The sequence below is a fragment of the Oxyura jamaicensis genome, chromosome 1 (genome assembly GCF_011077185.1).
Source record: "Oxyura jamaicensis isolate SHBP4307 breed ruddy duck chromosome 1, BPBGC_Ojam_1.0, whole genome shotgun sequence".
NCBI classification, from domain to species: domain Eukaryota; kingdom Metazoa; phylum Chordata; class Aves; order Anseriformes; family Anatidae; genus Oxyura; species Oxyura jamaicensis.
The window spans coordinates 115,661,018-115,673,441 of record NC_048893.1 but is presented as its reverse complement, the minus strand read 5'-3'; the positions used below and the strand labels follow the sequence as shown (position 1 = coordinate 115,673,441).

The 12,424-nt window shown below is 35.5% G+C and overlaps 1 protein-coding gene across 2 annotated transcripts in view; it reads left to right on the top strand.

Moving 5' to 3' along the window:
* Nucleotides 1-12,424, top strand: part of USP9X (ubiquitin specific peptidase 9 X-linked) — a 101,154-nt gene that overhangs the window by 43,142 nt on the left and 45,588 nt on the right. For both annotated transcript variants that reach the window (XM_035315988.1, XM_035315987.1), the window contains exons 12-14: nt 1,281-1,487; nt 2,021-2,157; nt 7,042-7,175. In XM_035315988.1, the coding sequence (XP_035171879.1) occupies nt 1,281-1,487; nt 2,021-2,157; nt 7,042-7,175 (478 nt within the window). The remainder of the gene's footprint in view (nt 1-1,280; nt 1,488-2,020; nt 2,158-7,041; nt 7,176-12,424) is intronic.

Genomic DNA, 12,424 nt, shown 5'->3' with positions numbered 1-12,424 from the left:
CTACTATTAAAACTGCTAGATTGTGTTATACTTTATTGAGCATCACTGAGATTTTGTTTACTTCCTGTCTAAAGCAAAGGCTCATTATGCTAGTTTAATTGATGACCACTTCTGGGGAATGCACATATGTTGAGGACTGTAGAATTGCTAAATGTCACTTCAATACTATGCATATTGACCTTTTCAAATAAATTACTTACCATTAATACCTTATTGTGTTCATTCTAAATTATTGAGTGTTGGTGGTTTGATAAAGAATGTTTTTCTCTTAGTGTTAGAGTACCTTTCATGAAATTTACCAGTTATTGCTACTTACCATCCTCAAGTAGAGGAGGAGATGAGGGACTCATTTCCCCACTTCATCTTTACCATGTAATAATTTTGCCCTGGTTAACATACGCATAGGAAGAAACAGTCTCAGGAAGATAAAGGAAAATGTTTATAAACATACAATGATTTGATTGTAGCCATTACACAAAACTTGTTTCTGAAAGATTGTGTTATTCACTGGCTTTTTATGTATGCTAACATTTACATTTTTAGCTTCTAGTAGTAGTCATATGGACTGTTCTCCTGTTGCACTTTCAGGAGGTGAGAAAATGCAGGCGAGCTTTGTAGACTCAGTTTTCTGTTTTTAGATAAATGCCTGACAGTAACGTTTTGGCTTGCATGCAATTTGTGCTCCAATTAATGGGTGACTTCTGATTTGGTAAATATGGGCTGAATGCTCCGTAATCTAGATACTGACATAAATGCTCAGAAGTTCTATGGGTAAGCCATCATGTCTGATTCTGAGAGATGGATATGAAGCAATGTTATATAGATAACTAACTCAGAAAAAAGGTTAACTTGATAGAGAGAACATTTGTTTGTCAGATTCCGAGGCACCAGTAAAACTGAATTTTTACTCATTTAGCGGTTATAAGTTAATTAGGAGTCTTTTAAGTATAAGCACAGGAGATTTGAGAAAGCATTTGTAAGAAACAGCCGAGTCCAGTCTGTTTTGACTACTCATGAAGTGGTCGGGGTTGTTACTAACTTTTGTAAGCATATCTGTGGTGTTTATTTAAAGAATCTTAATTTTTAAGTCTCAAAGTTAAATACATTTTAACTGTAAGCGCTAGAACTGTTCAGTTTTGACTTAGGTATTGCTATAACATGGTATTTTTAATGAAAAATGTGAATACTATTTATATTTTTGCATCATTTATAATGGTTTATGTTATAGTATGTGAGATTAGAAAAGCTTAACTTTCATATTGAATAAAATCTTTCTTTAGGCAAGTTGGACAAATGCAAGCAAGAAACAACGTGAGAAGCTACTTGAGTTAATCCGTCGTCTTGCAGAGGATGACAAGGATGGTGTGATGGCACACAAAGTGCTGAACCTTTTATGGAATTTGGCTCATAGTGACGATGTACCAGTTGATATCATGGACCAGGCTCTTAGTGCCCATATTAAAATCTTAGATTACAGCTGTTCACAGGTGTGTAATCTGGTATGATTCTGTTGTGAAATCAGTCACTAAAAGTCCACCCCCCCACCCCCCAAAAAAAAATAAATAAAATAAAATAAAGGGTGTTTGTAATATAGCAAAAGTCAACCAGAATATTTAATTCATCATGATTCAAAATGAATCTATTATCCACCTTTACAGCCATTGGCAGGTGTTATTTCGTAGCTGAGAAACTGCTCCTCATGGTTTCTTGATGTTCTATAGCAGTTTAGTCTGACCGATGGGTAGAAATAATTGAAAGGAGAAAAAGCAAATTAAGACTGATGATCCTATCTAGCTGTATTTTTTAAATATGTACTGAATTCTTCAGTGATTGTTGCAGGCAGAGTTTGTATCACACTGATACTGGGATGCAGTTCAGATCATCTTAAGAATGTATGCTTCAGAACTAAGTTGGTCTAATAGTTGTGTGGCTTTGTATGTTCTGTTCTGTTGTGGAAGCAAAGTAGGGGAATGATAATTGTTTCTGAAATATACTTGATTGTAAATACTTGTTCTTTAAGGATCGAGATACACAAAAGATCCAGTGGATAGATCGTTTTATAGAAGAGCTTCGCACAAATGACAAATGGGTCATTCCTGCACTGAAACAAATTAGAGAAATTTGCAGTTTGTTTGGTGAAGCACCACAGAATATGAGGTAAGAATGGAATGCAAGTATGGTGTTGTCTCTTATAAGTTGAGAGGGTTGGAATAAAGCAATTTTTTGCCTTTTTTTTTTTTTATTATTATTTTAAATGAGAGGCAGGGAGACCTTAGTTAAATCATGACCTGTGTTTGAAGATGCTCTTTTGCATTTTAATGTGTATAGACAGCATATAAAAATTAAAACACGTAGTGTTTTGTAAGAGAGCATTAACATGAACTCTTTTTGTGAAACATGCTTTTACTCATTTTTAGAAGAATAGTAGTCTGATTTGCAGAGAATCTGGGTTTGTTTTCTGTTATCTATGTTATCTTCATCACTGTTATCACTGTTATCTTCAGTGCTTAACAGTGAAATTAGCTTACAAAGTATAAATAAAATACATTATCTTGTGTGTAATTAAAAAATATATATATGAAAAGCCAAAAGGGACTGGTTAAAATCTAGAACTTGGTTTCATTAAAGTATTTTCTCGCTACATAAATTGTTCACCAAAAAAATTTTGTATCCATATGAGAAATTTTCCAAACTTCAGGAAAACGTTGTTTATTTATCAGTACTATATAATTTCTTTGTTTTCATTCTTGTAAGCAGGTAAACTATTCAAATCAATATTACTGTTAAAGTCTGCTTACAAGATTAAGGCAGGGAAAGTTGAAAACAAGCCTTCAGTTTACCCAACACTACCTTCTTACTGCTACTGCTTTAAGGAGCTGTGATATTGCATTCCTGGTTCTTGGAGACTTCTTTATTAATTTAGTTTGCAACATATTTCTCAGTTTTCATGACACTTTAATCTGTTAGAATTTTTCATTAATGATCGTTTGAGTTTTTTTGCAGCGAGGTCACAAAGATATTAACTTATTAGCACATGTGCCTGTTTTCTGTGTCTTAGTTCTTAACCTTTTACAGGCTCTGAGATCTAGAGGAATGTAGCCACCTGGTTACTTGTGGTACTTGAAGTAGGACACTTCTTAGCATAGTACCTGAACAAAAAAGCTTTGCTTTCAGTTCTTGAAGCTCATTCAAGGCACTGATTGGGTTTCTGCTCTGAACTAATCTTGGAAGGAACCTAACTTTTCTTTTGAGTATAGAAATTTAGTTTCCCTGTAAGGCAAGTGTATGTACAGTTGGATGGCTTGAATCTCCCTATTTTTGGTCAGATCGTCTCTTCCATTTGTCAAACTTCAGTGAAGTCTGCATTGCAGTATGTGGTAATACCACAGTTTATGCAGAATATGAAAACACGTAAAGTAGGAAAGAAAACTTTGGATTAAAGGATTTGCTCAGGGGACTCTCATGTGAAGAAGCCTTTATTAGGAAGATGTATTTGAGGGAATTCTTTAATCAGAAATTATTGCACAGGTGACTGGGACACCATAGTGAGTTAAAACATGATTTTAAAGTAATTAGTGACTTTCCAGTCCTCCGAGCTTCCAGATAATTTGTAATATTGATACAGTCAGGAAACTAATGCGTGCATCTAACACATATCAACTTAAAACTTTAATGTCCTTCTAGAATTGGGTTGAAAATAGATTGAAACAGTTGGTCATTGTGACAGTTGTCTTAAAATTTCTCCCAGAGTTTTGTATGTGTGACATTAGTTCCATAATCCATATACTACTTCTTTGGGTGTTTAAATTCATTTGCAATTAAATGTTTAGTCCAGAACAAGTAAGGCTGTTGATGGTTGGCAAACTGAAGTATAAATTACCTTATGTCATTGGCACTGTAGAGATTCTTTTGGGGAGGAGGATCTAATTGTTGACAGTTAATTCTGAAGTTGAGCAAAGTGACAGGTTATATAGTTGCTTTGGCAACACTTAACTTCCTGACCACCTCTAAACACTGTATGTTTTGGGAGTTTAGCTTAATTAGAATTGCAATAGCATTAAAAATTAATTCTTGATTGGTGCAAGGATACCACTTTTTGGTTAAGAAATACTCAACTTTGTTACTCAACAATTCTCAAGGTACAGAAAATTACTCATTTTTCTGTAATGAAATGGAGAATGTCTCCTGTAGACCACTCTCAAGTGCTTAGGCTTAACCTGTGTCTACCCTAGCAGTACAAGGTTGGTCTACAAAATTACTTCCCTAGAAGAATTAAGTGAACATTGATAGGATCTTTTGTAAGAGTTTGAATTTTGTAACTCCTTTAAGACAACAATGAACTTAGTCTCAAGTCACTTCTTTTTTTTTTTAACCTAAGAGAAGAATTTGCTGGTTTATGTCTCTGTTTGGATCTTTAATGTCTGCTTTTAATGGTAGGATAGCATTTACTGCCTTCATAGAAGATCTCTTGACTTTGAAAGCTGAGTCATATGCAGTATTATGTGAGGCAAGTTATATGTGCAGATAAATAATCTTACTGTTTTTAAAAAAAAAAAAATCCATTTAAATTAAGTTGGTTGGGACTTTGGCTTTGTCACTGCAAATATTTTTTGTAGAGTATAAGTAGTCTAATTGCTATATGTTCTTCTTAGCGTTTCTAAAGTGCTTTGGCATTCATTTCAAAATGATACCTTTTCTTCCTGTACATTGGCTTTTGATATCCATTTAGCAGAAGGGTAATGGAAAGATAAGTTTTGCTCCTAACATCCATTTTTCATGTTTCTTAGTTTATTAGTAAAGCAGTATATTATAATGGAAACATCACCAATTAGCCCAATCTTAGAGGCTTCTGGAATCATTTTGTAGTTTTATGTGGAGTTTGCTTTAACTGTAGGAAACAAATTTGAAAAGTCTTGTCAAATTAGCTTTTTTTCTGTGCATACGTACAATCATCTTGCCTTTGACTCCATCCTAGCTGACGATTAACAGTTTACATGTTGCTCACAAATACTATGCAACAACTCCTAGCTCATAACTCCAGTTCTTACAATTATCAGCTTTTTGGACTGGTTGCTAACCCAGGTGAATTAATGTGTCCAAATTATCTATCTGTTTGTGCCTGTGATTGAGGGGTGTGAGGGTTGAATTGTAAAGTGTATCTTGGAAGATCTACTTAGTCTTCTGCAGATAAAGCTTCCTCTTTGCTGTATTTGGTGAGATTGATAGAAATGCCTAATATTAAGAGTGTATGAACCAAGCTATTGGCATCTAAATTCAACAAAATGCACCTCCTTGCTTATGCTCGTTCCCTTAAGTGTTTCACCATCTGTATTTCCTAAATTATCAACATTCTTATTTAATGTTACCTTTTGTCAATACATCCTTCTATCTAGAGCTAGTGTCTCAGGTAGCCACTAAAACAGACACAATCTTTTGCTGGTTTTACTGCTAGTTTATGCTGAGACAGGGGGTTGACAGAGTTGGAATGAAGTGTACTTGGAAAGTTTCTTATGGTGAAAACAAAGGATATTCTTTCTGTATATATAAAGTCCTGTATGTTTTCTGCCTTGATGCTTCTATGTATTTTGTTTTCTGTACTGCAGGCTTCTGCTTTTTTTTTTTTAACAGAATTTGTGCTTTAAATGCCTCTTCCAAATTGTTCTAGAAAACTGCATATTATGAAACAATCTTTTGAAAATGTCTCTGCTTAGCAGACCATATTCTGTTGGTAACAGATAACAAAATTACTGGATATCTGGGAAGAAAGTTGATGGCTTCTGTCTTTTAAACCCAAATTGACAGTGACCTGATGAATCAGTTGAGCTGCTGTCATTACATCTACAGTGCAGTGTGGTTATCAGCTGCAAGATCATTAGCAGCTGATTATGAAACTAGGATTTCTTGTCTCCCCTACTGTTCTCACAAGGTGTGGTGATACTGTTGAGTGTTGTAGCTCATGTGGTACCGAGACCAGGAAGGATGAGAGTTCCTACCAGCAATCTAGTTAGCTAGTTCTGGAGTGTACTCTGAGAGTTGGAAGAAAGAACAGTTCGGAAATCTCATTTGTATTTCTTCTGGGCAGGCTATTGGGAACAGCAGAGAGGCAGTACAACAAATAGCTCATTTTTCCCCCTCTTTCTCTTAGAAGAGCGATGCAAGTTTGCATTGGTTATGCAGCCAAGACGTGAGTGCCGTGATATAGAGGAGTTGAAGCATTTTAAGGTTATTCTGCAGGGGCGATTAGTAGTCCCACGTCCTAGAATTTGATAGTGCTCATGGCATGTGGGTGTTGTACTCAAGCTACATATTTGCTCTTGCAATTTACTTTTGCAAACTAAATATGACTAATATCCTTTAAGAGTAGCATTTTGTTCAGATTTTTTATAGTAGACTTAAATTATAACTTATTTATTTGTGGTGTTTCTACTTTTGAGCTCTCATTCTGTTTTTTCTTACACTGTATGTTGCATGTAACTGCTTTTTTGTCTGTACCAACTTTTTTTTGGATATTGTTAGGGAAGGAAAAAGACAATGTACAGTTGTACAGTTTTTTGAAGTATTGAAAAAATATAAGACTATGAGCTTTCATTCTGAAAGCTGGTAGTTTTGCTTTGTTTTAATATTAAGTTAAGAAAATAATATCGGATGCAGAGGAAACTGTGGTTACGCATATCGTAGCTATACTACAGCTGAGAGTCTCCATCTTTACTGTGCGGTTTGCAGGCAGGTATTTCTATTCCTGACTTGCTGCAGTTATTCTGCCTCCAGCATATTTAACTGCTCAGATTGCTTTGATACTTTTAATATGTACTACAACTGTATAATCCTCATTATGTAAATGATTTTAATAACTGGTAAAAACTATTGATGCATCAGAAGAAAAAATAAATGCATTGTCAGAGACCTAGTATGCTTTTTATTTTAAATCTTGTAGCAAAGTGTAGAACTTGCATTGAAGACCTTAGTTTCTTAAATTGGTTTGTGGACTGTTAGATGCAAGACTTCTCTGCTTTTCTTACAACGCTTATATTTTAATTTCAGTCAAACTCAACGAAGTCCCCATGTGTTTTACCGACATGACTTAATCAATCAACTTCAGCACAATCATGCCCTAGTTACATTGGTTGCAGAAAATCTCTCTGCCTATATGGAAAGCATGAGGCAGTATGCTAAAGGTAAGTTATTAAATAAAAATTGGCCTCATAAGTAGTGTGTAAAAACTCCAGTTGAAAATGGAGTTGAAAGCCAGTTCTCATAATGAAATAACTATTATTGTTTGTTCACTTAATTTTAGAGCATTTGTGGGTTTGATAGCCTTTGTGGTGTCAGACTGGGCAAGAAAAGCTTAAAATGCAAATGGTTTGTTGGTTCATGATTGAAAACGTGGTCTAGAGCATGATATGGGGAAGTGACTGTACTTGTTTATCTGTGGATTGATAAGCATCATCTTGCCCTACTTAGATTAGGGTGGTGGTTTTTGTGGAAAGTCCTAATAATAATCTTGGATGTTGTCCCACTCCTAGTTTTGAATTTTTGTAGGGTCCTTTGAGACGTTTTTAAATCAATTCTGTTTGAAGCCATTGTTTGGAAATTGTCAGGGAGAAGGACTTAAGACCACAGTGGTACCATTTTATTTTATTTTTACCATGCAGTTCTGTTTCTGTTTAGCTGCTTTCTCACTGTGCTTGTTACCAGCAACACTTTGACAGCATATTGTGTTAGTATTTATAAATTTCAGTTTAAACTCAGCCCTGCACTGATGAGTTTACATTCTTATCCTTGAAGGAAGCTAGCTTTCTAGCTACTGAAGTAGGAGTAGGGAAATGAAGGAGAATGTTGGACAATGGCTATCCCTGTAACACTGGACCAACAGTACTTTATGTACTTAACTAAGCCCGCAAAACTGAGAGGAGGAAATTTACCCCCACACGTGTATTTTATTGACTGCAACCAGGGACCATTCTACCCTATGCATACATATGCATACCTTACATTGCATCCTACCAACCTGTTAGTTACATCTCAAAAATGGCACTATAATATATAGGAATTCAATTCTGACTGTTTGGAGAGAACAGGATATGTTCATTTTGTAAAGTCTGTCTGTGTGGGGTTGTGTCTTCCTATGCTTAGGTAAGTAGGTAAGTTGCCTACAAACCTTTAATTCTGTAATTCTTTTAATTTTGGAGTACTTGATACAGATACCTAAAATGTTCTTTGAAATCTTGTTTTACTAGTGGTGCAATGTGAAAATGATAGTTTCATCCTGGTGTAGGTTAATGAGTACTACATTTAAGCTAAATCTGTGTACCATGGCTATATTTTTTTATTCAGAGGTACATGGGAGGGTTTACCCTAAGTGTTTTCATTAATGATAACGTGCTAATTAATATTCAAACGTTTTATTGTGTTCTCAAGCAATAGTGTCTTAAGTTTAATCTTGTCTGGGAAGGTAGAATAGTGTGTCTCTCGCTTGATGTAACTTCTACAGTCTATTGGAGTGCTGTTTAACTTTGCAAAAGTGATGCAAAAACACAATTCCATTTATAGTGAACGTTTGCATCTTAACTCTATGGATAGCTCTCTTTTTCTTGGACTTTGGCCAGTGATGAAAATCTGGGGTTTGGCCTCAGGGTTTTGAAGGAAACATAATCAGCAACTATATTCTAATGCATTTGTGTTTGTGCAAAAATAACCTACACATGCTGTTCATATATGAACTGTTATTCATTAATTTCAATTAATTTTTAACTCAGAAGCCAGAAAGTCATTTTTGACTATATTTACTTATCAAATTGTCAATTACTTTAGCACAAATGTTAGGCTAATGTCTTGCATGGTTTTTTTCTTAAGCCAAAAACTGCAACCCATTCCCCTATTCCTCCCAGCTCCCCACACACACAGATGCACAATGACTCAATAAAGCAGTAATACAAATGGTTTTGGCACCATAGAAATTAAAAATTTGCAAAGAGGATAACTTTAATCTACTCAGAAAGCAATTAAGTTGTTCTTTCTTTAAATGAAGCTACTGCAAAATTTCTTCCCCTTTGTATCAGAGTGCAAAAACAGAGGAATACTACTGCAGCTTTTTTTTTTCTTCCTGGATACTTTGTCTGCCCTTAATTATGTATTACACCATCTACTAATCTTCTAGTTACTACACTAAGACAGTAGTACACAATTCCTCCCTATACAACTTAGTTCAGGTTTTGTAGAGCAAGTAGAGCAAAATAGAGAGAAAACAGCATCAAATTTGCACTCATCCCAATATTCCCACGGCTTCCTGGAGGAGGAGAGAAGATAACGGGGGAGGGATGGGAATGAATGAAAGGAGAAGGAAGTTTATCGTGATTGTATGGACAGAATATAAGAACCGGACAGCTATAAAATCAAACTGAATTGGTGAAAGTGAACAGGACAGAGGGAGAAGATTAAAGCCAAAAACCCAAACAGCCCAGGACAGAGAAGTGCCATAGGAAAAAAAAAAAGTCCCATAGCCCACAGATCTTTTTGATTAACTCCAAAATCACTATGTATTTTGTGAATTTTTTGTATTCATTTTGAACTTGCAATATTTTTATTTTCTGAAGGAAAAGGCTCCTATACCTGTTTTCTGTGAAGAAGAGAACAGACATCTCTATTCTGTTACTTATCACTATGTCATGGGATAGTAGAATTGAGTACACCCTCAATAAGTTCATGGATAACACCAAGCTGAGTGGTGCAGTTGATGAAACAGAAGTAAGGGATGCCATCCAGAGGGACCTGGAGGCTTTAGAAGTGGGCCCATGTGAACCTCATCAGGTTCAACAAGGCCAAGTGCAAGGACCTGCACCTTGGTCAGGGCAAACTCTGCTCTCCATACAGACTGGGGGATGAATGGTTTGAGAGCAGCCCTGCAGAGAAGGACCTGGGGATACTCACAGATGAAAAATAGGACGTGAGCCAGCAGTGCCCGCTTGCAGCCCAGAAAGCCAAGCGTATCCTGGGTCTCCTTAAAAATAAGTGTGGCCAGCAGGCTGAGGGAGGTGATTCTTCGATTGAGGGAGGAATGTAGGTAGCAATATGACAAGGGGTAGTGGTTTTAAACTGAAAGAGGGTAGGTTTAGATTAGATGTTAGGAAGAAATTCTTCACTGTGAAGGTGGTGAGGTACTGGAACAGGTTGTTCAGAGAAGCTGTGGATGCCCCATTCCTGGAAGTGTTCGAGGCCAGGTTGGATGGGGCTTTGGTGGGGCTTTTGGTAAGAGGTGTCTTTGCCTGTGGCAGGGGGTTGGACTAGGTCATCTTTAAAGGTCCCTTTAAACCCAAAACCATTCTGTGTTTCTGCGATTCTGTGGTTTTCTATCATATCCCCTTTTATATTTTTGCCTTTTTAAGGTTAAAGAAGAACCAAATCCATGTATCAGAATTATCCTGATCATTGACACTCTCTTTATTTTCTATTGAACTCACTTCCACCCTATTCTTCATAGCCCTCTGTGAGATGAGGTGACTGGTATTGCATCGTAATCTTGAAAGAGGGTGGTTTTTTTAAAGAAACTATATACTATATTACTTTTTGTCTGTCCTTACTCCGTCTCCTTTTATTGTAGATATTTTCAGTTCTTCCTTTGCACTGGTTAATAATGTCTTTGTGTGTATTTTAACAATACTGTTCAGATTTTGAGTTGATATAAATGGTAGAGTATCCTTAATTCTAAGTACTTGAAATTTTTGTCCTTAACTTTGCAAACACCAGACTTGACATAGTGTAATTTATTGACTACGGTAGGGTTAGATTTTCTTAATTTACAGTTCTCCTAGATTTCTTGATTGTTCTTCTATCGCTGTTAAGCTCTCACCATCTTTGCAGATCATGTTTCAGTCCGTTAAGTTCTAGACATAGCGTAGAAGCCTAAGGTGTAAAGCTTGCCACCTGTATTTTTTTCTCCTTACTGCTGCTTTTTTGTTCAGTGATAAGTTACGTCTTAGCTCATAGTTCCATCTTTTCAAGTCTCGAGTGGATTGATAGCCAATTCTCCTTCATCTTCTGTTTTCTAATGAAATTAAAAAACAATCCAAATCTATTAATGTGATTTAGAGAAATTTTGCCTTTATAGGAGATTATAATCTCCTATATGTGTTTATCGCTAATTATACATAAACTTTCAACCATTTTTTGATCTGTAGTTTTTCTGGTCATTCCTTTATTCTTCTGCGTAGAAAAAAAAAATTGAAGATCATGGTTGGGCTTGCTGTGAGGTGCACAGTGTAGAAAGTGAGAGATATAGAAAGAATCTGAGATGGAGAATAGACTGAATTTTTGTAGTTCAGCATTTTTCAGAATTCTTAAATACTCTCACATTGGCTTTGGACAACTGACTGATCTTTAATACTTGAATTCTTCTATCACCGCCATTCTTGGTACTTGTGTCTGTGAATTAATCTAAATTCTCTCACAGACAAAAAAAAATCCCAGACAGTTGACCTCCACCCCCAAATAAAAATAAAATAACCACCAAAAAACTACCCGACATTTGAAGGTGATTAGTTATATTTTCTCTGCAATTTACTTATCTGCCTTCATTGTTTCCTCTGCTTGTCCCACAGCATATTCTTTAAGTTTCCTACATCTAATACTTAAGTATTTTTTTGTTTGCTAGTTTTCTATACTTTCTTTAGGAATCTCTTCGTAATTGCCCGTTTATGCTCACTTCATTAGGATTAAGATTTAAATTTCTGAAGGATTTCTGGTGGCTATGTCTTCACTTTTCTATACATTATCAATTAACCACTAGCCTTCTGATTTGCCTTTTATAAAAAAATTTAAACTAATGTACTTTTAGCCTATTGTATGTAAAGTGCAGTATTTATGACAATTATTTTCCCTTAATTTTGAAACGCTGTTGGTACGCTTCAGTTGATAGACTTTTATCAAGAAAGGAAATAAATACAATAGGAAATACTGATATATTTTTCAGTTCTGAAGATCACTTTTATCATGAGTGGATGCTATCGTGATATAGTCTTCCACAGCTAGGTCTTAGCTGAACGTAATCTATATAACTCTTGCAAATAAGTAATGCAGTAATAATTAGTTTGTAATGGAGCTGTAATGCAACACGTCATGATGAAGTATTTCCTACTAGTACATGTCAAGTACCAGAGCCCTGCTTATAATAGAAATACATAACAAAGAAGTCTTTCCTGTTGTGAAGAATTCCAAAATGCACAAAGGTCCAATGATGCCTATTTTATTGCTAGCAATTGTTACCTTAATTGCTGAACAAAATGAATGTTTTTCTGAATTCGAATTGATTTAATGGTTTTGAAAATTCTTCCTCTGAAGGAGGTTACTTTTGTATACAGTAGTGTTTCAACAATAAATCCAGATGAGGATGCTCAAGCTCTGGAAATAAAACTAGTTCTTGATGTAGCTG